This window comes from Sander vitreus, chromosome 3, assembly GCF_031162955.1.
Source record: "Sander vitreus isolate 19-12246 chromosome 3, sanVit1, whole genome shotgun sequence".
In the NCBI taxonomy this organism is placed as follows: Eukaryota; Metazoa; Chordata; class Actinopteri; order Perciformes; family Percidae; genus Sander; species Sander vitreus.
In genome coordinates this window covers 15,079,794-15,106,497 of record NC_135857.1, presented here as the reverse complement: position 1 = coordinate 15,106,497, position 26,704 = coordinate 15,079,794, and the positions used below count along the sequence as shown (strand labels likewise).

The 26,704-nt window shown below is 36.6% G+C and overlaps 1 protein-coding gene across 2 annotated transcripts in view; it reads left to right on the top strand.

Moving 5' to 3' along the window:
- The window catches only part of sik2b (salt-inducible kinase 2b), a 48,397-nt gene extending 38,829 nt beyond the window's left edge, over window positions 1–9,568 (top strand). The window contains exons 12-15 of one of the 2 annotated variants that reach the window (XM_078246212.1): window positions 1,615–1,772; window positions 2,611–2,724; window positions 2,830–2,915; window positions 5,291–9,568. In XM_078246212.1, coding sequence (XP_078102338.1) covers window positions 1,615–1,772; window positions 2,611–2,724; window positions 2,830–2,915; window positions 5,291–5,906 — 974 coding nt within the window. In that variant the 3' untranslated portion in view covers window positions 5,907–9,568. Of the gene's footprint in view, window positions 1–1,614; window positions 1,773–2,610; window positions 2,725–2,829; window positions 2,916–5,266 lie in introns of both variants that reach the window. The other variant, XM_078246211.1, reaches the window with a different exon arrangement.
- The last annotated feature ends 17,136 nt before the right edge of the window (window positions 9,569–26,704 follow it).

The window sequence follows — 26,704 nt, the reverse complement described above, 5'->3', positions numbered from 1 at the left end:
CACACACACACACACACACACACACACACACACACACACACACAGAGACAGACAGACACATTACTGTATGTGTGTTATGTTTTTTTTTATATATATATTGCTCCCCCTCCTCTTTCACACACTTTTTCCCTGTCTCTTCCCCCTCTCTCATCCTTTTCTGTCTCTCTGACGACTATGACGGTGATGATTCACATTATGAATCACAGACAGATATTTTTGAAGGTTCTCAGCCCACATATCTCACTCCTCTCTCTCTCTCTCTCTCTCTCTCTCTCTCTCTCTCTTTCTTTCTCTCTCTATCCTTCTCTTTTTCACTCACTCTTTTTCTCCCTCTGTTCAAGCTCATTATCTGTCTTGCTTTCCTTCTCTTTTCAAAATTTCAGTCTGTGGCAGGCAGGATTTGTCTTTACTCCACATCAGAGAGAAAAAGGAGCCCAAACATAAGAGGGGAAAGTTAAAGGCCAATTCCCACGCAAAACGAACCTAGGGGGATCATAACAGATGTGTACCCACTCTGTCGCTCCCTGGGACATGTTTTCATGCTAATCAAATGTGTTTGTAAGTTAGCGCACCGAAGCATTGAGAACTTTGTAAGTGTACAGACAGTTTATTAAAAACATAGATTATAAAGACAGTCGCGTTCTCGTATACAGGCAGCTGCCGTCTTGGGAGCTACTGTCTTCCAAAACTATCTTTTTAATAAACTGTCTGTACACTTACAAAGTTCTCAATGCTTTGTTTGACATTTAGGGACCCTCATTATGCTACCGTTGAAGTGTGGTGATATTTTGAGCCTTTTTAGTGGTATAAATAGCGATTTGTTTTTACTTTCCCTGTGCCCCGAATACTATTGTTGTAAGCTAATCAGTGGTCCACGCTAGCTTGTTTCAAGCTACAAACACATTTGATTAGCATGAAAACATGTCCCAGAGAACGACAGAGTGGGTACACATTTGTAATTAACCCCTAGGTTCGTTTTGCGCCGGAATTGTCCTTTTAAACAACCTCAATCTACCATTTTTTTTATTTATTTTTTTCTCCCTTTACAGCTACGTTATTCTGTGCCTGCTGGTTGTAAATCACCTGTGCTTTAGCCAAGTAGAAACTATGATTATGGCTTAAAAATGTTACTTTTATAGCACTACATTGACAGTATTTTCGGTTATTTATTAATTTTTTCTTCATAATCCTCTTTGGAGAGTGTTGATGCAGTGGATTCCTTTTGCGTCAGACCGCTGACTCTGGTTTTAAATAACTCCCACCATCATGGTGAGTCAGGTCCTATCGTTCACAGCCACAGCTCGTCGCCACTGGATGGGTCTTATCAGAGCTACTTGCTGTTGCGCTACAAGCACACACACACACACACACACTGTCACACACTGTCACACACACCTGCAGCTCCTCATGACGTACATTCAGCCACATTATCAGTAGGGGCGATGAAAAGTGTTAACCAGTCAACCAGTTTGCTAACGTCAGTGAGGATAAAGGCTGACTCTCTTAGTGGATAGAGCCTTTGACATTGTGTTGTGAAGAGAGAAGTGATTCTTTTGATCAGCTGCAAGAATCAATACTGACTTTTGTATTGTGGGGATTTGTTTATGCTTTCAGGTCTGGTTGCGTTTCGTCAGCACCTCCAGAACTTGGCGAGGACCAAAGGCATCCTGGAGCTGAACAAAGTCCAGATGCTGGTGGAGCAGATGGGCACTGGGGAAGGGGCTGCCATGGGCCCCCTGGGACCTCAGCACCACTTACACAACCTCCTGGAGGTCCGTCCTGTTGCATAAATACACACACACACACACACACACACACACACACACACACACACACACACACACACACACACACTTAACTCTAACCTATTAAAGATCTTTCTTTTCCCAAACCCATTCTCAGCCTCAGTCCCTCTACTATCCTTAGTCCATGTTGCCCAGAAAAGAAAAAGAAAAAACTGGCACCCAGGCTGTTGTGTAACCCCAGGAGAGGCAGCCAACTGTGGCTTGTTTACTGTCTCCCGTCCCCTGGGGCCTGGAGCCTAGGCCAAAGTGAATGTAGCCATTGTTGAAGTCAATCAGACTTACCCATAGTAGCGACTGGCGCTCAGTAGGCCCAAACTGCAATCACACACAAAGACGGGTACACATATACACAAAATGACACACAGACAGACACACTGCAAGGGGAGCCATTTAAGGGAAGATCCATAGGCTTTCCAGTAAAAACAACCACACACAAAATCAATTGTGGAAGCAGACAATATCTAGTTGTTTTCCTTTTATCCATCGCTCATAATACAATAACGCAGCTCTTTGTTGGTTATGATGCTCAGGCCCCATCATCCTTTTAATTTGCTTTCATTTCATTTAACTACTGTGTTATCCCTGTGGTACATGCCATTTAGAGAAAGGCATCTGGCTGATCAGTCACCACACAGGCATTTGGGCAGGAGACAGCATGGATAATCCAGTTAGACCACACGATGAAGCACCCAGACCCTGACACAGCTTTATTAGCTGACAGGAAAGGGGATCTGGGATACGAGTGTCCACATGCATGCGTGTACATGAGCATAAACATCCCTTGTTCTAATGTTTTTGATTGAAGGGTGAAGCATCCAAGCAACAAGAGGGTCTAGCTTTATACCATGGCGGGCTGCAGCCGCCTCTGCTGTCCCGCAGACAGAGTTTAGAGACACAATACCTCACTCATAGACTACAGGTATTTCAGCTCTGCCATGATGCAACAATAATGAAACTGTTTGTAGCCATTGTTACCATTGTAATTATCCTGAACACCATTATCTCTCTTCTATCTACCCCAAAGGCCAACGTCTTGGCTAACAGTCCTGCTAGCTGCCAACTTTTCTGTCAGGATACTCGAAGTTTAGAGCAACAGCTGCAGGAACACAGGTAAATCACACTGTAAATGTTTTCTCCACACATTTTATTTTTATTTTTATTTTTTTTTTCATTTTATGAAATATTTTCACTGCCTTGTGTTAATTTAGCTTTGGTGAAAGGTCACTGCTGGAAGATTGTATTTAGATTGTATTGTTACAATGCTACAATTACCTTGCCTGATAATCAGACTGAAGTGCCATTTTGTTTAACATCAGTCATTCAGCCTGACATTGTGTTCATGTTTGCTGATTTCTTTTTAAGAAGGGGGTTATTTTGTTTTTTCGGTTTTGCTCTAACTGTAGTAGCAGTTGGTAGTGGCTTGTTTTTCACATTGATTAAAGAAATGTGTTGATTTAAAGTCTGCAAAATCAGTGATTTCTTTCTAAACACATTATACATGCTAGAAATTCTTGTTGAAAACAGTTACTGCTCACTGCTGTGGGTATGTGCATTGTGCTGTCTGTTGTCATGAAGTGGCACTCTTCTTCGGCTCAGGGTGTGTGTGAACACATTTATTTTTACTTTACCAGGACCAGAATTAAGAGTAGTTATTTCTGTACCACTGTCTCTTATCCACGCTTCTCCCCATTTTTCTGTCGCTATTTTTCATGGATGTACTAAGCTATGACTGTTTCTCCAATCGTCAATGAGCACAACAGGCCTTTTTGCATTGCTGAACAAATTGATTATGTGGGCAGCGATTCGGTGGTCTGGGACCAGGCTATTGCAAAACATCAGGGTTGAATCACCGATTTAACATTTGGGGGGACCATTTTCAAGGTATGTACGAGGTACAATTCCAGTGAAATGTTATCCCATCAGCTCCTTCAACTTGTGCATGATTCATCATAAAGCCAAATGTGGCTGTCAGATCGGCACACAGAAAAAGAGTCTCCCATTTGCATGGCAGTGGCACTCCTGGATCCAGCCAAGTCTCACCAAAAGGACACCACAGCTCCTGACATCCTGCTAGAATCCGACATAGGCACAGAGGCCACCCAGCTCACCGTCCAACGCCTATACACTGGCTAACAGGATGCCCGGCAGAGATGCAGTCGGTGTTGAATTCCTCCGCGCTTGCGTCGGTGCCCCCTCTGATATGGAGATGGTGATGGATGCAGATATGGTCTTGCTTGTCCATGTAGTCGGGATTGTAGCCATAGGTCGTAGCTGATAGCCATCTTCTCTGTCATCCTCTGTGTTTAGTCTGATGTTTACATTTGAAAATCTTGACCAGCCAGGCTAGCAGAGTCAGCAGGAGACTGAGTTGGTTTCCCTATCCTGATGAGTGACTCGTAGTCATGAAGGCTGGCCGAAGAGATGGTCTTGAGCTCATCTTTTCCAACTTTTCCTCGGTGGTTACTCTGATGCTTACATTTTTAAACTTGACTGGCCAGCTGGTTAGCTAGCCCAGGCTAGCAGATTGGGCTAGCAGAGTTAGCAGAGTCGGCTGGATACTGGCAAGTTGATTTCCCGATCCTGATGAGGGACTCATAGTCACATGCCGGCCAACGTCGACCAGATAAAGCATAACTAATATTTATTTTTTAAGATTATTTTGTTGGGCATTTTTTAGGCCTTTATTACACAGGACAGCTGAAGATGTGAAAGGGGGGAGAGAGGGGGAATGACATGTAGTAAAGGACTGAGCTTTTATACATGGTACGCACACTCAACCAGGTGAGCTATCCAGGTGCCCCAAGCACAACTAATATTTGTAAAATTGACAATTCAGCATCAATTTTGCAGAGCTGACGGAGAGGCAACTGGAGAGGTGTGCGCCTTCTAGAACCATTTTCATTACTCAGCCGTTCTCTAAGTTTTGACTGAGGTCCTTTTTTGGGAGCCAGCATATAATTGAGGGCTGCACAGGAAAAGTGTACATATGTTTATGTAATGTTTGTATTTTTGTGTCAGCTGTTTACTTCTATTAGCAGTGTAGACCCTGCTCACTCCAGTGTCACTTAGCTGTTCAGCTTTTAAATCTTACAATTATAAGGTCACGGATTGTGTAACCTATGCTTCGCAGTCTCGACAGAACTAGTATCCGTTTAGCCACGACCCAAAACAGCTGCGATTCTCTTTCATATGAACCCAGATTTGGGACATCAGTGCCAAATCTGCCTGAAATAAATGTTGATGGGTGCCAAATTGTATGCACATAAAAATAGTCTGAATCAGTACATTATTGGGGGGGGGCAATTTGATTCTTTCTGAATATTGTATTGTTTAATAGTGTATTGTGATTACGCCCCAGCAAAACATCACAACAAAACACATTGAATACCATGTTTGAATTCAATTTTTTGCAAGCTTTGTGCTAGTCCTTGTGTTGATTCAAAGTGTTGTCTTGATCTAAGTGGGATCTACTGCGCTCCCCACAGACTGAACCAGAAGAGGATGTACCTGCAGCAGTCACATGGCATGGGGCTGCAGGTCTACTTCAACCAGATGCAGATAGCTGAAGGATCCTTCCCGACAGGCGGCCCTGCTCTGGACCAGGCGGCATCTCAAAGTTCCCCTCAGGGCCCCCCTATGTCAGCCGCCCAGCAGCAGGGCAGTCCTCAGGCCTCGCCTCCCTTCAGCCACCCCCATAGTCTGAGCCCCTTGATGGAACCGGGCGAGGGCCTGGTTTATGATCCCTATATGAGCCACCACCACTACACCCAACACCTGCCACCTGGATCTCACCTCCATCACCAGCTCCACCATTCCCTGCCTCATGAAGCCTCTTCCAGCGGCCTGGGCTTCAGCTACCCTGCAGGCTGTGAGCAGCAGGCCCTGGGGCCTTCCACTGAGGGTCTTTATCCAGAGCAGTACGAGTTCCCTCTAGACCCTGCCTGGTTGCCCCCGCCTGCTCCAGGAGAGGCTGAAGCCGGACTTTTGGCAGGTCCGGGGCAATCGGACGGCCTGGGCCTGCCTGAGTTGCAGGGCTCCCTCCTGGACAGTGAGATGATGGAGACCGTGGACTCCCAGCATGGCTTCGTACTGGTCAATTAAAGCCAGCTGAGGGGGTTAATAGAAAGCAGTATTAAGCAATGAGAACCTACACAGCACTAAGAGCAGAGAGAATGGAGATATAAGTGGAGACCAAGCGTAGCAACAGGGAAGGAAAAGTGTTCATTTTTGTATGACAAACTTCATTTCTTAGTTGTGATGAACCTCAGACAACCTTTCTACCACAATCATCCCTTAGCCTACCTCCCTTTCTCCCTCTCCTCCTCTGTTCTTATCAGCTCTGTAAGGCAGGAACAGGTCCGATATGGCACAATGCAGGCTTCGCCGTGCTGACTTGGCGAGGCTGCCGTTTTCACGGACGTTGTGACACCTGTGAGGACTGCGGCGTGCAGCCTGGGGGGTGCTGCACATCCTGGAGTCTGCCAGAGTGCAGCATTTCACCTAGAAATGGTTTGGAAGTGATCTAATTTAGGACTGACTGTCAGACAACCATAAAGACAATAGCTGGCAGTGTTTTGTGTATTTAAAATAGGACACCATCAACATCAATAGACTGATTCTCAAAACACTTCTGTGTTTTTTTATTTCAGTAGATAAAAAACAACTGAACAAAATAGCCCTCATTTATCACGATACCATGGAAATCACCGCAAATTCAAGCGTTAGTGTTTTTTGTCCATTTTATAGAAATTATTTTACACACTAATGTGAGAGCAAACGCTAACGTGATGAGTGCACAGGTTTCAACACTAACATTTACACTACTCTTCCAAAAAACAACACGTAACTCTTGATGGTCATTTGCCTAAACAAATACCCTTAACATGCTGATTGAAGCACCAGGTTTGGGAGTAGTGCACCATTTGTTGAGCTTGTGTTTTTAACAGCGCTAAACTCCATTTTGTTTTAGTTAATTGATGAATAAAAATAATCGATCACAAACATGTAGCTTCAGGCTTTTGTGTAGACCACATGACATAATTTTTTGTTTTTATAACTTGTAACTACTGACCCTGATTTATTTCCTACACTACTGAACTTCTTTTTTTTCACCTTTCCTTCCTATTGCACACACTTGCCAGGTCTCATTATACTCAATAAGATGAGGGTAGTTGCCAGTTTTTGCAGGCGAAATGACCACGTCTGTTTAAAAGTTAAATTGTGATCATGCGTTTTCCTGATAAATGAGGGTTGATGTAATTAACGTGTTTGGTTGAGAAGTAGCGGTGTTTTAGACAGTCAATATTATTCTATTTTTGTGGCAATACTGAAGCAATATGAATCCTTAATGTTGAGGGATTATGAATGGAAGCCTCACCTGTACAGCTAACTCTGATTGGTTCCCGGGGACCTCTGAGTCATCAGCAGTGACGTTACTTGAGCTGATGATGTAACCAGGAGATAATCTCCCCCTCACTTGCCCTGGAAGTGCAGGGACAAGCCTGGAGAGTGTGTGTGTGTGTGTGTGTGTGATACTTCAAATTTTCTGCATCCATCACATAATTTGTCTGAAGAAGACAAACACTGTATTGACGTCTCCATTCAGAATAACAAACTGTGCTTTCCCCCTCAGTGCACAGTCGTAGCATTTAGATCTATTCGGGTTTACATACTCTATGCTCCAGTCATGCCTCTGAGTTGTATTAATGATGAATCATGTTAATAATAATGGAATGTCCCCTTAACAATTCCCTTCATTAGATTTCATTAAAGAATGTTTTACTCTCTGACATTGGGGCCCCTGGGAGAGAAAGACCAGCAGATCACTCACCTAACACTAGATTTTGACTACAGGCTCACCACCGCTCTTTAATTGACAATGAACCAGCAACAAGATGAGAGATCTTTATTTTTATTTTTACAGCACTTAGACTGTGTTCAATCTACTTGAAGTGCACAGGTGTATCTTCTTTGGCATATAATGATGATTTAAAAACTACATTGTGAGGGATGAGATTAGTGGACTGTGACATTATTGTGCCCATCTGCCAGACTGTGTGACCTTCAGTGGTCGTGGGTTCAACTGTTGGAGTGTTTGTCAGCCTTTAAAACAAGACAGTCGCTCTCAGCATGTAGACCAGACTGAGCAGATGTCTTAGAGTTCACAATCAGACCCTAAAGTACCAAATTGGTATGACAAGGAGTCTTTACAGTTGCAGTTAACAGTCTTAAAAGATGGCTTGAAAATGTGGACCAACTGTGGTTGCAGTCCTGTGCATGACTGAAAGGAAAAATCCACCCTAAAATGCTTTTAACACTGTTTAACAACATATTAAGGCTGCAACTAATGATCAGATTATTTTAGGATTCTCTCTTTTGATTGTTTGGTCTATAAAATGTCAGAAAATAGTGAAAAACGCCCATCACAATGTGTCCCGGCCCAAGTTGACATATTCAGCTTTGTCTGACCAACAGTCCAAAATCATGTTTAGTTTAACATATTTAGTTTTCTCTCAAGTCTGATAAAATGTATTGGCACTTTTGTGGAGGAAAAAAAAAAGACAAACAACATGTTGATTATCAAAATTTATGCTGAATAATTGTATATCCTAAACTAACACTGTTGGCAATTCAAAGTTTGCTTTTGTTCTTTAGTGGTGTACCTTTTGTAATCCTGAATATAATTAATCCATATGACATCACATTGAGATATTTCTCGCATTGAACATATCTATCAAGAAAACGGCCAGTTTTGATCTTCGAATCGGAGAGCAAATGCTTAAGTCACCATTTAGCTCTGACACTTAACAGTCAAACAAGCAGAGTTACTAACTCAACAACAATGTTGCACCCAACCACAAGATATATTGCAAAACAGGTCTTGTGGTTGTGTTAATAGTTCCACCCTAAAATGTACAGATACTACATTTATAGGGTCATACACCCACATTTTATTGACAGAAATAAGCTCACACCCAGTTTCATGGGTCATGTTGAAAATGTCCTTTAGAAAGAGAAGGAACTGCAGTACATGATTGTGAGGCAGGTTAAACATGAAATAATAATTCTCGACATTCAAGTGCTCATATTATGCTTTTTGGCTTTTTCCCTTTCCTTTATTGTGTTATATATCTTTTTTGTGCATGTAATAGGTTTACAAAGTAAAAAAGCCCAAAGTCCACCCCAAAGGGTCTTACCATCTCCAACAGAAAACACTGTTCACAAACTGCTCCAAACAGCTCTATTGTAGTCCAGCCTTTACTTCTGTGACGAACGTGCGTCACTTTGTAACACGTTATAATGCTCGACTAGCTGCTAGCTGCTCCCTCATACTCTGCTTCTGACTGGCTAGTAGTCCTTACCTAGCTACTGCGCATGTGCAACTCCCAACAAAGATGGTACATAAGTGAGATGCCTCACTCGGTAGCTAAAACAGAGAGCTCAACACACAGGGTGAAAAGAGGAGCTGCAGCAAAGTGCAGTACAACAAAATATTTTTAAATTAAACCATGTAAACCTATTCTGCTATAACCTGTAAATACAATTATGAACCTGAAAATGAGCATAATATGAGCACTTTAAAATTGAGGAAACATGGCAGTGTGAGAGTTTTAAAGGGTGGATTTCGCCTTTAAGTGAATATTTTGATGATTGTTTGCTTTCAATTTGTCAATGGTCAGGCTAGAACAGCTACAGGATGATCTGTGGAAGTTGAATACTGGAGCACTTTGACAACAAGGGGAAGAAGAGATGTAGCGAGAGAGGAGGTGGGAGGTTTGTATCGCTCTGCTGTTTCCTGGCAGATGAAACAAAACGTAATCTGTAGGAAACACCTTTCTCCTCTCTCTTCCCCACCAATAATGGACACAAAACAAATTTCTTTCAAAGAAAGACCAGACACAGTAACACTTTATCTGATTGTTGATTTTAATCCAAGTAGGAGAAACACTTGTCAGTTTACGACGAGTGTTCTTTGTACAAATTAGTGGTGTAGTGAATCTTCGGTGCACCGAGGTGAATTTTGTGTTCAACATGAAGTGTTCAGTGTGCCTTTTACTTTTTCGTATTTTCAATCTAAATTAAGATTTTGAATAGCACCATTATTTCTGGTTGGACCCTTTTATCCATTTTATTTTAATTTTTGTTTCCTGAAAATAAGTAGAGCGAGGTTTTACAAAGGTACAAAACCAAAGTCCCTCAGAAGTTTCCCTGTACGACCCACCGTGTGGAGTTTTGGAGCTTCTTTGTCTGCTTCTCTGCCATGCTTTTTCTTGTTGGTCAATCAGTGTATGTCATTTAAAAGTATTATAGCAATATTTCTCTAGTTAAAGACTAAAGTCATGAAGATTCTAGTGGACGTGTTTCTAAGTATCATAATTTCACCTGCTGATAAAACAAAAACATCAATCCATCAATAGAAATCCAGTTTTATATTTACCTTCATTGATGTTGACCACACATAAGCTAACTTGCTGTTGAGATTAAAAAAAGGTTTATTGAACATAAAAATATGGTGGGTGTTTTCTTTTGTGTGTTGATGAGTCATCATTTGTCAGTGTGTTGTGAAATACTTTAAAATGACGCCGTTTGTGTTCATCCTGGTTATTGAAACATGGTTACAGAGCTGACAGTTTTTTATCAATTGCTAGACGACAGTGGGCACAACTGGAGCCACATGCGCAAAACTCTAACCACAGTCTGCACAGCAGCAGTTCATGTGGACCAAACTCTAGTTTGTTTTTCATTGCTTGAACACAGTTTTCAAAAGTCTACACACTTATCCCATGGCTTTAACCACAACTTACACAACACTGTGCATTTAAAGCACTTTGTTCAAATGCTAACACACTGCTGTCAAAACTGTTAACCACACATTCAAAACAGAATGGATTTCAGCCCAGTGCATTTCAAACCCTGCTGATTGAAATTTCAGCTGAAAGCCTAAGCAGGTGTCTTGTTTTATTCTGCGTTCCAGGCAACCCGTAACTCGTGTTTTCACAACCTTCTACCCGTGAAAGTGCACTGGAACAGCAGTCAAACCCGTAACTTACTACTCGTGAACTCGTACCAGATCGTTGTATTCCCAGTTACAATTTTTGATGTCACACACACAAACAACAATGGCGAACCCTGTTGATGTTGTACAGACGCATGTAAGTAACAGTGACATCAAACAGTAATCAAAACAATACACATACGATTGTGTACTACTACAGGTTAGTTTTATTAAATGAAGCCCAAAATATGTCACGACTAGAAATCGCTAGTATCAGCTAGCGCTAGCTAATGTCAGCGTTAGGTAGCCGCTAGCTAATGTTAATGTTGGGTAGCCTAACCTGAACATAGATGTATTAAGACCAAGGGGGTAAGCTTCTCCTCACAACCCGAACCTCCTATGGCGCCATTTTGATGCTAATAAGCACTCACCCCCTGTTAGCATCCCATTGACTGCCATTCATTTTGACGTCACTTTGACAGCGAATAACTTTACATCTGAAGCGTTTAAAGATTTTATTTGTCCATTGTTTATTTCTAAAGAAACACAACAATGTATAAAAGGCTCCATTACCTTGTACCTCACGTTATGGCTCCGTAGCAGACGTTTTTGTAAAAATAGGCTAACTATTACTGTCGCATAGTTTATTATTAGTAATTATTGTATAGTACAGGAGAAGCTCGCAGACAGTTTCGACTTACATAAACTGTTTAAGTTTAATTACTAATGTTAACTAGCATTTTAGTTAGCAATAATTAGCCTCTGTCCATGTTCTCTCCTTACATATAGGCTACCTACACTCTCCGTCTCTGCAAGATTGGGAATGATTGAGATTTCTCTTGGCACAGCTACCAGAAGACTTACAACTTTCAGTCACATTTATGTCGTCTCTCTCAGTTGGAGGCTGCGCAGTAACGCTCAGCGCTCACCGGAAAAGTGCTTCTAATATCCTTCACTGGTCTCCGTCCCATGGATGTATTAAGAGCAACAGGATCTGTTGGTCCATTCTTTTATACTGTCTATGATTAAGACCTGAACCCTGCCAACGGCACAATGTTTAGCTAGCCAGCTTGTGACTTTGCCTGGAACGCTACCAAGTCGTGAGTCGTGACTTGAAGTCGTACCTTACGGGCTAAAAATTGCATCTGGAACGCAGCATAATGCTTAGACTTGTTAGTGAACACGTACTGTATATCTAGGGAAAGCTCAGAAAGACTTTTTTTTGGAAATAAAGAAACACCAAGTAAGAATTAACTAGGAAATGCAATTCCTGCAGATTGTGAAAAAATGGGAATGGTTTTAATAAGTATGAATTTCATTGAAATGTTGAGTAATACCAATAATGTATAAAACAAAAGTGGAATATTTAAGTTGTTTTTTTTAAAGCTGAATTGCTGGTTAAAATGTGTAAAAAGGTGACGTTGTAGGGAAAAGTGGAAATGGTTCTAATTAATAAACATTTCTTTAAAACGCCGAATAGTACCAATATGATATAAAAGTTTTTGTTAAGAGCTGATGCTTTAGTAAGTTACCGGCTTCAATTTGGATGAAGAAGTAACTGAAAGAGTAATGAATGAGTTGGTAAAATGGGAAATGGGTGGGTCAAATTAGGAAATCTCAATCAGCTGTGTTCAATATTTTCAAAAAGTACGAAAAGAATTTATAAGTTGTATAAAACTAATGAATGAAGACGTGGAACATTTTTAGGCTTGACTTAAGTATGAATCCCTAAATAAGACTTGATTAAGCATGGAAAGCTGAATCCATATAAATTATTAATATAAATAATAATAAATGTAGTGTTATTTTTATTACTGTCTGTAGGCCTAATTGTAATTTTTCGGTCTGGGGAAAAGTGCAATGTAATGTAATGGTATAGGAGAACAGCAGCTGGTCCTTCCAGCTGTAATCAAGCCTTGCCTTGGCTTTGATGTTTAATTATCACACCTGTTAGTTTATAAACTGCTTGCTACTGACTGTAAGAGCCCTGGAAAACTTCCCATTCAAAGAAGCCTCAAAAAAGCCTAAGCAGTACGTGGTATCAATATAATGACTTCAACGTGGGCACCTGAAAGCATTTGTGAAAGTATTGATGAATAATTAGAATTATATATCACTATATTAAAAACTGGTACTCTGTGCTTTCGTCCAGAAATGTTGAGGATGTTTAACAAGGACTGTCAATTAAGGAATGCTTGTGACTCCTGTCCTTTGGAGGCTCACAGAGCCAAATGTATAAGTCCTATTGCTTACATGAGAACTGAGAGTAGACAAGTATATCTACGTTTTAATGTATATATGGTGTATGAGAAGTAAACATTGTGGCTGTGAGAGCAAGTTAAAGAGAAAGTTTTAAAAAATGATATCTCCTCACTGCACTGTACCTGTGACATCACCCACAATGAGCAGCCCTTAAAAACGCAGAAAAAGCATAAAGAAGCACTAAATTTAAACAGTGATAACAAAAACTGCATGTTTGATTCAATTTTATTTATAGTGTCGAACAGGAGTTATCTCAGGACACTTTTCAGATAAAGTGGGACTAGACCACACTCTTTAATTTACAAAGAACCAGCATTATGGAAGTCTAAATGGTAGAAAAAAGTTGAATACAAGCCCAAATGTCCTTTAAGAGCTGAACATTTTGATATTTGTCATAAAAAAAAGCTTAGTATAGTATGTCAAAAATAGTCATAAAAAGTAATAGTTTAATATGTCGAAAACAGTGATAAAAAGTCATAGTATAGTATGTCGAAAACCGTGATAAAAAGTAATAGTATAATATGTTGAAAAAAGTCATTGGTTACTGTGTCAAAATTAGTCAAAGTATAGTATGTTGAAAAAAGTGGTAAAAAAGTCATATTACTGTGTCAAAATTAGTCAAAGTATAGTATGTTGAAAAAAGTGGTAAAAAATTCATAGTATAGTATGTTGAAAAAAGTGGTAAAAAATTCATAGTATAGTATGTTGAAAAAAGTCATAGTATAGTATGTCGAAAGAGGTCATAACAGCGAGGTGCAAACGCCACACAAAAAGGCCCAGCTAGGACTGACCAAGGGTCTAAGTCTGCACTGCCTACTTGTTGAAACATAGCCACCATGCCACCAAATGAAGTGTGTTAAAAAAAATTCATAGAATAGTATGTCGAAAAAAGTGATGAAAATTAATAATATAGTATGTAGAAAAAAGTCATAGTATAGTATGTCGAAAAAAGTCATAGTATAGTATGTCGAAAAAAAGTAGAAAACAAGTCATAAAAAAGTCATAGTATGTTGAAAAAAGTCATAAAAAAGTCATAATAAAGTCATAGTACAGGATGTCAAAGAGTCATAGTATAGTATGTCGAAAAAAAGTCACAAAAATGAAAAAAGTAATAGTATAGTATGTCAAAAAAAAGTTATAGTATGGCATGTCGAAAAAAATCATAAAAAGTCATAGTAAAGAATGGTGAAAACAGTCATAGTATAGTATGTCGAAAAAAGCCATAGTATAGTATGTCGAAAAAATTCAGAGTATAGTATGTCGAAAGAAATCATAGTATAGTATGCCGAAAAAAATCATAAAGTCATATTATAGTATGTCAAAAAAAGTCATAAAAAAGTCATATTATAGTATGTCGAAAAAAAGTCATAATAAAGTCATAGTACAGTATGTCGAAGAGTCGAGAAAAGTCAAAAAAATAAAAAGTTGTAGTATACCATGTCTAAAAAACAGTCATAATATAGTATGTTAGTAAAAATGTCATATTATAGTTTGTCGAAAAAATTAATAGTATAGTATGTCAAAAAAAAGTAGTAAAAAAAGTCATTGTATAGCATGTCGAAAAAAAATCATAAAAAGTCATAGTAAAGTATGGTGAAAACAGTCATAGTATAGTATGTCGAAAAAAGCCATAGTATAGTATGTCGAAAAAAGTCAGAGTGTAGTATGTCGGCAAAAGTATAGTATGCCGAAAAAAATCATAAAAAGTCATAGTAAAGTATGTCGAAAAAAGTCATTAAAAAGTCATAGTACAGTATGTCGAAAAAAAGTCATATTATAGTATGTCGAAAAAAGTAGAAAAAAGTCATTAAAAAGTTATAGTACAGTATGTCGAAGAGTCATAGTATAGTATGTCGAAAAAAAGTCATAGTATAGTATGTCAAAAAAAGTCATAGTGTAGTATGTTGAAAAAAAGTCATAGTACAGTATGTCGAAGAGTCATAGTATAGTATGTCGAAAAAAAGTCATAGTATAGTATGTCGGCAAAAGTATTGTATGTCAAAAAAAGTCATAAAAAAGTCATATTATTGTATGTCGAAAAAAGTCGTATGCCGAAAAAAATCATTAAAAAGTCATATTATAGTATGTCGAAAAAAGTCATAAAAAAAGTCATAGTATAGTATGTCGAAAAAAAGTCATAAAAAGTCATATTATAGTATGTTGAAAAAAAGTCAGAAAAAAGTCATTAGTATAGTTATGTCAAAAAAAGTCAAAAAGTCATAGTATAGTATGTCGAAAAAAAGTCATAGTATAGTATGTCGAAAAAAAGTCATAGTGTAGTATGTCGGCAAAAGTATAGTATGCCGAAAAAAATCATAAAAAGTCATAGTAAAGTATGGTGAAAACAGTCATAGTACAGTATGTCGAAGAGTCATAGTATAGTATGTCGAAAAAAAGTCATAGTATAGTATGTCAAAAAAAGTCATAGTGTAGTATGTCGGCAAAAGTATAGTATGCCGAAAAAAATCATAAAAAGTCATAGTAAAGTATGGTGAAAACAGTCATAGTATTGTATGTCGAAAAAAGTCATAAAAAAGTCATATTATAGTATGTCGAAAAAAAGTTGTAGTATAGTATGTCGAAAAAAGTCATATTATAGTATGTCAAAAAAAGTCATAGTATAGCATGTCAAAAAAAGTAATAGTATAGTATGTCGAAAAAAAGTCATATTATAGTATGTCGAAAAAAGTCATAAAAAAAGTCATAGTATAGTATGTCACAAAAAGTCATAGTGTAGTATGTCGGCAAAAGTATTGTATGTCAAAAAAAGTCATAAAAAAGTCATATTATTGTATGTCGAAAAAAGTCATATTATAGTATGTCGAAAAAAAGTCGTAGTATAGTATGTCGAAAAAAGTCATAAAAAAGTCATATTATAGTATGTCGAAAAAAGTCATAAAAAAGTCATATTATTGTATGTCGAATAAAGTCATTAAAAAGTCATATTATAGTATGTCGAAAAAAAGTCGTAGTATAGTATGTCGAAAAAAGTCATAAAAAAGTCATATTATAGTATGTCGAAAAAAGTCATAGTATAGTATGCCGAAAAAAATCATAAAAAGTCATATTATAGTATGTCGAAAAAAAGTCATAAAAAAGTCATAGTATAGTATGTCGAAAAAAAGTCATAAAAAAGTCATAGTATAGTATGTCGAAAAAAGTCATAAAAAAAGTCATAGTATAGTATGTCGAAAAAAGTCATAGTATAGTAAGTCATAGTATAGTATGTCGAAAAAAGTCATAAAAAAGTCATAGTATAGTATGTCGAAAAAAGTCATAAAAAGTCATAGTATAGTATGTCGAAAAAAGTCATAAAAAAGTCATAGTATAGTATGTCGAAAAAAGTCATAAAAAAGTCATAGTATAGTATGTCGAAAAAAGTCATAAAAAAGTCATAGTATAGTATGTCGAAAAAAAGTCATAAAAAAGTCATAGTATAGTATGTCGAAAAAAAGTCATAAAAAGTCATAGTATAGTATGTCGAAAAAAGTCATAAAAAGTCATAGTATAGTATGTCGAAAAAAAGTCATAAAAAAGTCATAGTATAGTATGTCGAAAAAAAGTCATAAAAAAGTCATAGTATAGTATGTCGAAAAAAGTCATAAAAAGTCATAGTATAGTATGTCGAAAAAAGTCATAAAAAGTCATAGTATAGTATGTCGAAAAAAGTCATAAAAAAGTCATAGTATAGTATGTCGAAAAAAAGTCATAAAAAAGTCATATTATAGTATGTCGAAAAAAAGTCATAAAAAAGTCATAGTATAGTATGTCGAAAAAAGTCATAAAAAAGTCATAGTATAGTATGTCGAAAAAAGTCATAAAAAAGTCATAGTATAGTATGTCGAAAAAAGTCATAAAAAGTCATATTATAGTATGTCGAAAAAAGTCATAAAAAGTCATAGTATAGTATGTCGAAAAAAGTCATAAAAAAAGTCATAGTGTAGTATGTCGAAAAAAAGTCATAAAAAAGTCATAGTATAGTATGTCGAAAAAAAGTCATAAAAAGTCATAGTATAGTATGTCGAAAAAAGTCATAAAAAGTCATAGTATAGTATGTCGAAAAAAAGTCATAAAAAGTCATAGTATAGTATGTCGAAAAAAGTCATAAAAAGTCATAGTATTGTATGTCAAAAAAAGTCATAAAAAAGTCATATTATTGTATGTCGAATAAAGTCATTAAAAAGTCATATTATAGTATGTCACAAAAAGTCATAAAAAAAGTCATAGTGTAGTATGTCGAAAAAAGTCATAAAAAAGTCATAGTATAGTATGTCGAAAAAAGTCATAAAAAAGTCATATTATAGTATGTCGAAAAAAAGTCATAGTATAGTATGTTGCAAAAAAAGTCATAGTATAGTATGTCGAAAAAAGTCATAAAAAAGTCATAGTATAGTATGTCAAAAAAGGTCATAAAAAAGTCATATTATAGTATGTCGAAAAAAGTCATAAAAAAGTCATATTATAGTATGTCGAAAAAAAGTCGTAGTATAGTATGTCGAAAAAAGTCATAAAAAAGTCATATTATAGTATGTCGAAAAAAGTCATAGTATAATATGCCGAAAAAAATCATAAAAAGTCATATTATAGTATGTCGAAAAAAGTCATAAAAAAAGTCATAGTATAATATGTCGAAAAAAGTCATAAAAAGTCATAGTGTAGTATGTCGAAAAAAAGTCATAGTATAGTATGTCGAAAAAAGGTCATAAAAAAGTCATAGTATAGTATGTCGAAAAAAAGTCATAAAAAAGTCATAGTATAGTATGTCGAAAAAAAGTCATAAAAAGTCATAGTATAGTATGTCGAAAAAAAGTCATAAAAAAGTCATAGTATAGTATGTCGAAAAAAAAGTCATAAAAAGTCATAGTATAGTATGTCGAAAAAAAGTCATAAAAAAGTCATAGTATAGTATGTCGAAAAAAAGTCATAAAAAAGTCATAGTATAGTATGTCATCAAAAAAAGTCATAGTATAGTATGTCGAAAAAAAGTCATAAAAAAAGTCATAGTATAGTATGTCGAAAAAAAGTCATAGTATAGTATGTCGAAAAAAAATCATAAAAAGTCATAGTATAGTATGTCGAAAAAAAGTCATAAAAAAGTCATAGTATAGTATGTCGAAAAAAAGTCATAAAAAAGTCATAGTATAGTATGTCGAAAAAAAGTCATAAAAAAAGTCATAGTATAGTATGTCGAAAAAAGTCATAAAAAAGTCATAGTATAGTATGTCGAAAAAAAAGTCATAAAAAAGTCATATTATAGTATGTCGAAAAAAAGTCATAAAAAGTCATATTATAGTATGTCGAAAAAAAGTCATAAAAAAGTCATATTATAGTATGTCGAAAAAAAGTCATAAAAAAGTCATATTATAGTATGTCGAAAAAAATATAAAAAAGTCATAGTATAGTATGTCGAAAAAAAGTCATAAAAAAAGTCATAGTATAGTATGTCGAAAAAAGTCATAAAAAAGTCATAGTATAGTATGTCGAAAAAAAGTCATAAAAAAGTCATAGTATAGTATGTCGAAAAAAAGTCATAAAAAAAAGTCATAGTATAGTATAGTCATAAAAAAGTCATAGTATAGTATGTCGAAAAAAAAGTCATAAAAAGTCATAGTATAGTATGTCGAAAAAAGTCATAAAAAAGTCATAGTGTAGTATGTCGAAAAAAAGTCATAAAAAGTCATAGTATAGTATGTCGAAAAAAGGTCATAAAAAAGTCATATTATAGTATGTCGAAAAAAGTCATAAAAAAAGTCATAGTATAGTATGTCGAAAAAAGTCATAAAAAAGTCATAGTATTGTATGTCAAAAAAAGTCATAAAAAAGTCATATTATTGTATGTCGAATAAAGTCATTAAAAAGTCATATTATAGTATGTCGAAAAAAAGTCGTAGTATAGTATGTCGAAAAAAGTCATAAAAAAGTCATATTATAGTATGTCGAAAAAAGTCATAGTATAGTATGTCGACAAAAAAGTCATAGTATAGTATGTCGGAAAATAGTATAGTATGTCGAAAAAAGTCATAAAAAAGTCATAGTATAGTATGTCGAAAAAGTCATAAAAAGTCGTAGTATAGTATGTCGAAAAAAGTCATAAAAAAGTCATATTATAGTATGTCGAAAAAAGTCATAGTATAATATGCCGAAAAAAATCATAAAAAGTCATATTATAGTATGTCGAAAAAAGTCATAAAAAAAGTCATAGTATAATATGTCAAAAAAGTCATACTATAGTATGCAAAAAAAATCATAAAAAGTCATATTATAGTATGTCAAAAAAAGTCATAAAAAGTCATATTATAGTATGTCGAAAAAAGTCATAAAAAGTCATATTATAGTATGTCGAAAAAAGTCATAAAAAAAGTCATAGTGTAGTATGTCGAAAAAAAGTCATAAAAAGTCATAGTATAGTATGTCGAAAAAGGTCATAAAAAAGTCATATTATAGTATGTCGAAAAAAGTCATAAAAAAAGTCATAGTATAGTATGTCACAAAAAGTCATAGTGTAGTATGTCGGCAAAAGATTGATGTCAAAAAAGTCATAGTATAATATGTCGAAAAAAGTCATACTATAGTATGTCAAAAAAAGATCATAAAAAGTCATATTATAGTATGTCAAAAAAAGTCATAAAAAGTCATATTATAGTATGTCGAAAAAAGTCATAAAAAGTCATAGTATGTCGAAAAAAGTCATAAAAAGTCATAGTACAGCATGTCGAAGAGTCATAGTACAGCATGTCGAAAACAGTCATATTATAGTGTGTCGAAAAAACTCAGAATATAGTATGTCGAAAAAAGTCATAGTATAGTATGTCGAAAAAAATCATAGTATAGTATGTCTAAAGAAGTCATAAAAAAGTCATATAATATGTCAAAACAGTCATAATAGTCATAGTACAGCATGTCGAAAACAGTCATAATATGTCGAAAAAAAAGAAAAAAAATTATCTTTAAAAAAAATAAATCATACTATGTAGAAAACAGTTCTATTATGGAACCAGCGACACTCAAACCAACTCCCTACCAACTGAGCTACTGCCATCCCTAAAGAGCTAAACATTTTTATTATTGAATGGTTTTTGTAGCTGAAAGTATGCAGAAGTAGAAGGCGACTGAAAGTCATACAGAAGAATTGAATAACAATACTGAATCAGCATTCACACACCATTCGAGCTAAACAGTGAACAGGTAAAAGAGCATAGATGCCAATATGTCCAGGTAAGATGTCTGAGGTTATAATCACAGTTACAATCACAGCTATAAAAAAAACAAACACTTTGCTTACTGTTTTTCGGAAAGTAATGGAGGTGGAAGCAACCACATTCATTTGTATTTTTAGATGATGCAGGTGCATGGCAAGAGAGGACATCCAATGTGATGATGAAAACGATGTCTGAACAGGCCTCGCAGCACTGTAACTAGCTAAGTTAGCTAGGTCTCGCAATGCGAGACTGAACAGCAGTAGGCCTGTCACACTATAGCCACATGTAAGTAGTTTTCAATACTTTGGTTACATTACCGTATTTTATTAACCTGAATTATGTTGCTATATTAGCTTGCGAAGGAGCTATCCGTTGCTAACGCTAATTTATCTCAAAAAGCAGAAACGTTAGCTAACTACTGCCAAGATATGATTTCACTAGAGACCAGAGAGGTGTTGTAAGACTCGTCAAGTGTTGTCATGTGTTTACACTGTCTTACAATGAAACCATATCTTGGCAGTAACATTAGTTAGTTACTGCTTTTTGACATAAATTAGCTAGCTAATGTTAGCGTTAGTAACGGATAGCTACTTTGCAAGCCAATAAAATATAGCCTTGGCAAACAGAATTAAGGTTATTAAAACACGATAACTAGCTATGTAACCAGTATTACAAACTTCTTACAAGTGGCTGGATTTCATCTGAACACAACTAAAATGTCACAATCCAGCCACTTGTAAGAAGTACTTTAGATAGATTACTTTGCTATATGTTTTAACATGTGTTGAGCTGTTTTAGCTGATATATAGTTTTAAATCAATCATAATTCAATTATTATTTTGATTAAGCTGCTCCACAATCTTTCCAAGTACCCACTGGCTACAGCAGAGATACCCCTTGCTGGGTCATTACTGGGTGCAGCGTGATTTGAAGCCACTGCAGTGGGTGTGGTTTCCTTGGGGATTTGAATATTTTCTAAATATTTAGCTTTACACTTGGCGACACATTTAGATATAACATTTAGATTTAGATATAATATTTAGATATATATTTAAGATTTAGATTTAGATATATTTAGATTTAACATTTAATATTTAGATATAAATTTAACATTTAGATTTAGATTTAACATTTAGATATAAATTTAGCATTTAGATTTAGATATAACATTTAACATTTAGATATATATTTAAGATTTAGATATAACATTTAGATATAAATTTAACATTTAGATTTAGATATAACATTTAGATTTAACATTTAGATATAATATTTATATATATATATATATATATATATATATATATATATATATATATATATATATATATAATTTCTGTCTCAAATATGAGGAAAATGCACTAAATGTTGAAAATGTATCAGCTAAAAAATTGTAACCGAACTTTTACATTCGGCACCCACATACATACAGGACTGGTTCTTTTGCATCATTTAAATATTTATATTCTCTAAAGCCAGACTTTAACGACCAACTAAAACTTTTGTTGATAGGGTTAATGTTGTCACAGTCTTAGTCATAAATGTGTTACATATTTCCATTCACAGCTATAGAGGAGATGACAGATGTGTAGTTCTCCACTTAAGACAAAAGAATAAGCTGTCAAGAGAAAGTATTTCATTTTTTTCATTAAATTACAATGTACCTGGGAAGAATTCCCAACGAGGCAGTAAACTACCCAGCTGGCCTGATGAACAGGTGAGAAGACAAAAGAAGAAAATCTGCTGAGTCGTTTTTCAAGAGGGGAATTTACATAAAGTCAAACATGCAGACACAAAATGGTGTGAGTATCAATCAACTCATCACCTACATCAAGGTGCACCAAGTGGCTATCTCTGGTGTTTGCTTAGCTGCCCTACTGAACATTTCGCAGGGCGACTTTCCCAGAAATAAATTTCAAGTCCATCCACCAAAACCAAATGCATCCAATATCGATAAATAAAACCAAAACTATCTGCACACTAGAGGGTTTTTGTATATATAATTTGGGTAAATTGACAAAATTGTGTTTGTAGAAATTTGCCTTTCTGCAGACCTTTCTGTGATAAAAAGAAAAAGAATCACACATCAATCATCATCCAGACAACAAACTTACCCCTTTTGTACAACAAGATGTGAGCCTCTGCAGCATTTTGCAGAACTCTGTTATACTCAGTGTTTAAAGGCAGCAGGAGGGACTGAATAATTCATCACCACTGATAAGCACTGAAGCCAGAGATCACTGATCTGACATCACATTTAGTCCATCTCCATGACAATCACCTTTCAATATTTATTAAACTATATGAAACTAAAACACCTTTTTCTGACAGTAAAGTGCGGCTAAAGGGGGCCTGTCCTGAGTCGAGTTCTGATTGGTTGACCTCAGCTTCACATCTGAGAAGAAGACTGCAGGCTGTAAATATATTCAGAGCTCAATATGCTACTAGAAAATAAAAGCATTTCTCAATGCTGTTTGAGAGCAGAGCTTTGTCCTTGTTGTGTGGAAAGGATCATGTAGAGAACACGTCAATCCAGTTAGTACACTCAGACTGAGAACAGCTAATCCCGCTAATACACCACCAGAGGTGGGTGAGGGCAGGGTGGGTCAGTCTGTTCATGGAAACCAGGGTCTCACTTCTTTTCCTGGGATCAGACCATGTGCACAACACACTGTTTGGTAGCCTACTGCTGATCCAAACTGATAAGTCTGAAACATGGGATAGGTCACACTCATATTGATCAGATTTCAGTCGACATAGCCTCACATTTTACATCTGTTGCCTTTAATGCAAAGTGAATTTGACTCCGTGAAAAGAACTGTGAGACACTGGCTTTAAATGAGAGCCACCCATGAGCTCTGCTCAAACAAAATCTTCCTGCTCAACACCTCATGCTCTGGTACGAGATGAAAAAAAATTACAGGTAAAATGTGAAGGGATATGTCGACACACTTTCATTTTATATTTGAAAAGTGCGACCTAGCAGCAAATTCCCCTAAAAGACAGCAGCATTTTCCAGTTAAAGGTGGTTATTTATAGTATGTATTCAGTGCCATTGTCTGCCATTGAGACCCTCAGCGGGCTATCTGTCACAGACACTCTTGGGAGAAAAGAAAGCCGATACGAGGACAGACAGCGCTAATCTTTTTTTTCAATAAAATATCACAATATCAGAGGCCTATTCACTCATCAGGCCAAAGTATACTGTAATGACATCAATGGTTGCCTTGACAACAGGGGGAGGGTGGATGACAACATCCTACTGCGTCTTTTTTAGAGCAGGAGATCACAGCATGGCTGGGAGACAAATGCTTGAGCTTTGAATGCAGAGGGGTAAAAATGTACTGTACTACTAAGCTGCACGTTTTTCTATAATATTCACAGTGCAATTCATAAAAGAAAATTATCATTTAAAAACCACAAAACCCAGTGCAGCATACAGGATTTGTAGCAAGTGATGTAAATGCTGTAGCTCTGCATGGTGTGTGTGTGTGTGTGTGTGTGTGTCTTTACTTATACTGTATGAATTCCAATTTTCATTGAAGGTCATACTGTACTCATAGCATGTGTCCCCCATTATTCAGCTTTAGTCCCGTGTCTCTGAATACAGGCTGAACACATGCTGGCCAGCAGATGGACAGTCTGAAATCCCAGTACAGATGATCCAGTAGTGCCTGGAAAAATGGGCTCCTGCAGGCTCTGGGCTGGATGTTAGAGCCAAGCCAAGAGTCACACACTTTGCTTGAGCAATCCTCGTGCTTGCCCTGATATTTTCTAGAATAGAAAGTTATATGGTTTATTAACCTGTGCTGCATCGTTGAAAGATGAGAGAATGAAGAGAGAACAGGGAGCTGAAGTGACAAGGTGACTTAAGAAAAAATTAGTGGGCCAACGATCTTCTTCTCCCCGACTGATGTTTGTCATTTGTCACCCTGAGAGCATCTGACCTCACGTGTGTGTGTGTGTGTGTGTGTGTGTGTGTGTGTGTGTGTGTGTGTGTGTGTGTGTTTGGTGTGTGTACGCCATGTGGGGGCTTTGCTTGACTCCTTTCATAATAAATGACAGTCCCGGGAGGCAGCTGCATTGACGTCAGGGCTCTCAGCGCTGTCAAGGGCTCTGGCTGCTGAAAATCCCCCCCAAATAACAGGATCTAAATAGAAAGAAATAGGTTGCTGCTGTTTCATTACTGCCTCGTGAACACAAGTGGATTTAGAGGGGCGGATTAGCCCTCGCCCTGAAGTAATCGTGTTTTAATGAAGATTTTCAGTTGTAGGAAAAATTGCAGTTCAAAGCTTTGGCAGGTTTCTCCTGCGTCTAGACCATCAGCTTAAAAAAAATCACTCTTTGTAGTATGGTATATGTGATTAAAAGTCCAAAGTATAATTTGGTTGTCAGTCTCAAAGGTTCCACTACCATCAATCCTCCTCCTACTTCAGCATATAGCAATAGCTCTCAACGTGGTCTAGCTGTAGCAGAATGTGCTGACACACAGCAGCTGCACCAACCTGTGCATTACAGTATATGTGCATGATGTGCACACAGCAGCTGGCTGTATATACAGCCCTTTGTATATACATTCAAAGGGCTGGGTGGAGGATTGGGAGGGCACATGGCTCTGCGGAGGGCCAATGGGAGATTTGAGGAGATTAAAAAAGGAAGGTTGAGATTCTCATAAAGATCTTTGCCATGTGATTTATTGCCCTAATCCTCTCTGTTGATTGCTTATTTTGAATTAACAGAATGACGTCTGCTGCATGTAGCAAAAAGTACAGCTCAATTTGCTGTTTTAATATTGCTTTAAGATTAAAAACAAAAGATGTTATGTTTTTCATACATTCAAACGACTCATGTTTGAGAAAGACAAATATTCTCTCAGCCCAGCCCTTATTTTACAGTGTTCCTCTTCCCAGCAGTAGTCAGGGTGAGGGCAGGTGTCAGCTGCAGATCCTGCTCTGCGTGGGTTCCCTGTGGCCAAAACAGCCCGAAGGACCCGCGCTTTTATCTCCACAGCAGCTGCCTACCAAGAGCTGACCAAATATATGAACAGGAACATGTGAAATTAATCCCACATTTTCTTGAGTCGTTTATAGGCTGAGAAGCTATACTTCATGCTTAAAAGGCTATAGTTGCAAAGCCAACAATGAGTATTTACAATTCTTGGAAGTCACACAGGATATAATTAGGTCTTTTTTGATAATGAACAACCTTGAAACTCGATGGTCCAGCGAGACCAAAATCGAGATTTTCTTCCAACGCATTAACACTATCCTCATCATCATAAATAAGAAGCCTGGGGGTGGCATCATCCTGCTTTTGGGACTCTTCTCAACAGCAGTCCTTGAAAGGCTTGTAAAGAATTAGGAAAAATTCAATGCAGTAAAAGAGAGAGAAATCCTCAAGGAAACCCTGCTGCAGTCTACAAGACAACCGTGACTGGGGAGATTTATTTCCCAGCAAGAAATTGAGCCCAAACAAAGCTACACGGGAATGGCTTCAAAACAATGTTAAGTCCTAGAGTGGCTGAGTCCAGACCTCAAGCCAATTCAGACAGGGTTCAAAATTAGCATTATCCACCAGCCAAGTGCTGGTAAAATATACAAGTGGCTGGTAGATGTGCTTCACTCACCTGGCCAAAAATGGTAATCTATTGAGTGGCTGGTAAAAATTTTAACATTCACTAGCCATGTGGCTGGTGGACAAAAAGTTAATTTTGAACCCTGAATCCAGAACTTTTGGCAGGACTTAAATGTTGCTTGACAAAGACTGAGCAGTTGTTTCTTTTAAATCATAAAATGCAAGTGTCCAGATGTGCTGAGACACAACCACATACCAAAGTAGCCCTTTGTCCACAAATACTGTCATGAAGAGGCTGAATATCTTTGTAGTTATATTTGTACTTAATCATTCACCAGCAGCTATTCGAAAAATAGCTTCAATCCATCTTTCACTCACTGTTCTCTTACTAGTCACAGTTCAATAATTTAATGTTTTTCAGCTGTATTTACACATCTTGTGGCAAAGTAAAAATGTATGGTGAACTTGTAAGTGTAGCCAACATATAATTCTTTCTTATACAATATATTTGACTTAGTGATTTTATTGATCATAAAAAAGTATTAATGTTAGTATGTCATTGACTAGTCACATGAACTCTGCAGTTTCTTCACATCCAGGATGTCAGATTTTAGTTAGCCTTGACATTTTTATAGTTTGTCCCTCTCATGTCAAACAATATATTAGCAATATATAGTGATCTATTTTAACTATGATGTTAAAGCATCTTCTTGTTGATCATCAAAAATACACCTAGTCAGCACTGACAATTCACTAGTAAATTCATTATATTGTAATCTAGTGGTTGTTTTGATGATCATTTCCTGTTGCTTGTCCATCACGTAGCAAATGATCAATTACAGTGCCAAGAAGCCTTTGTGCTTGAGCAG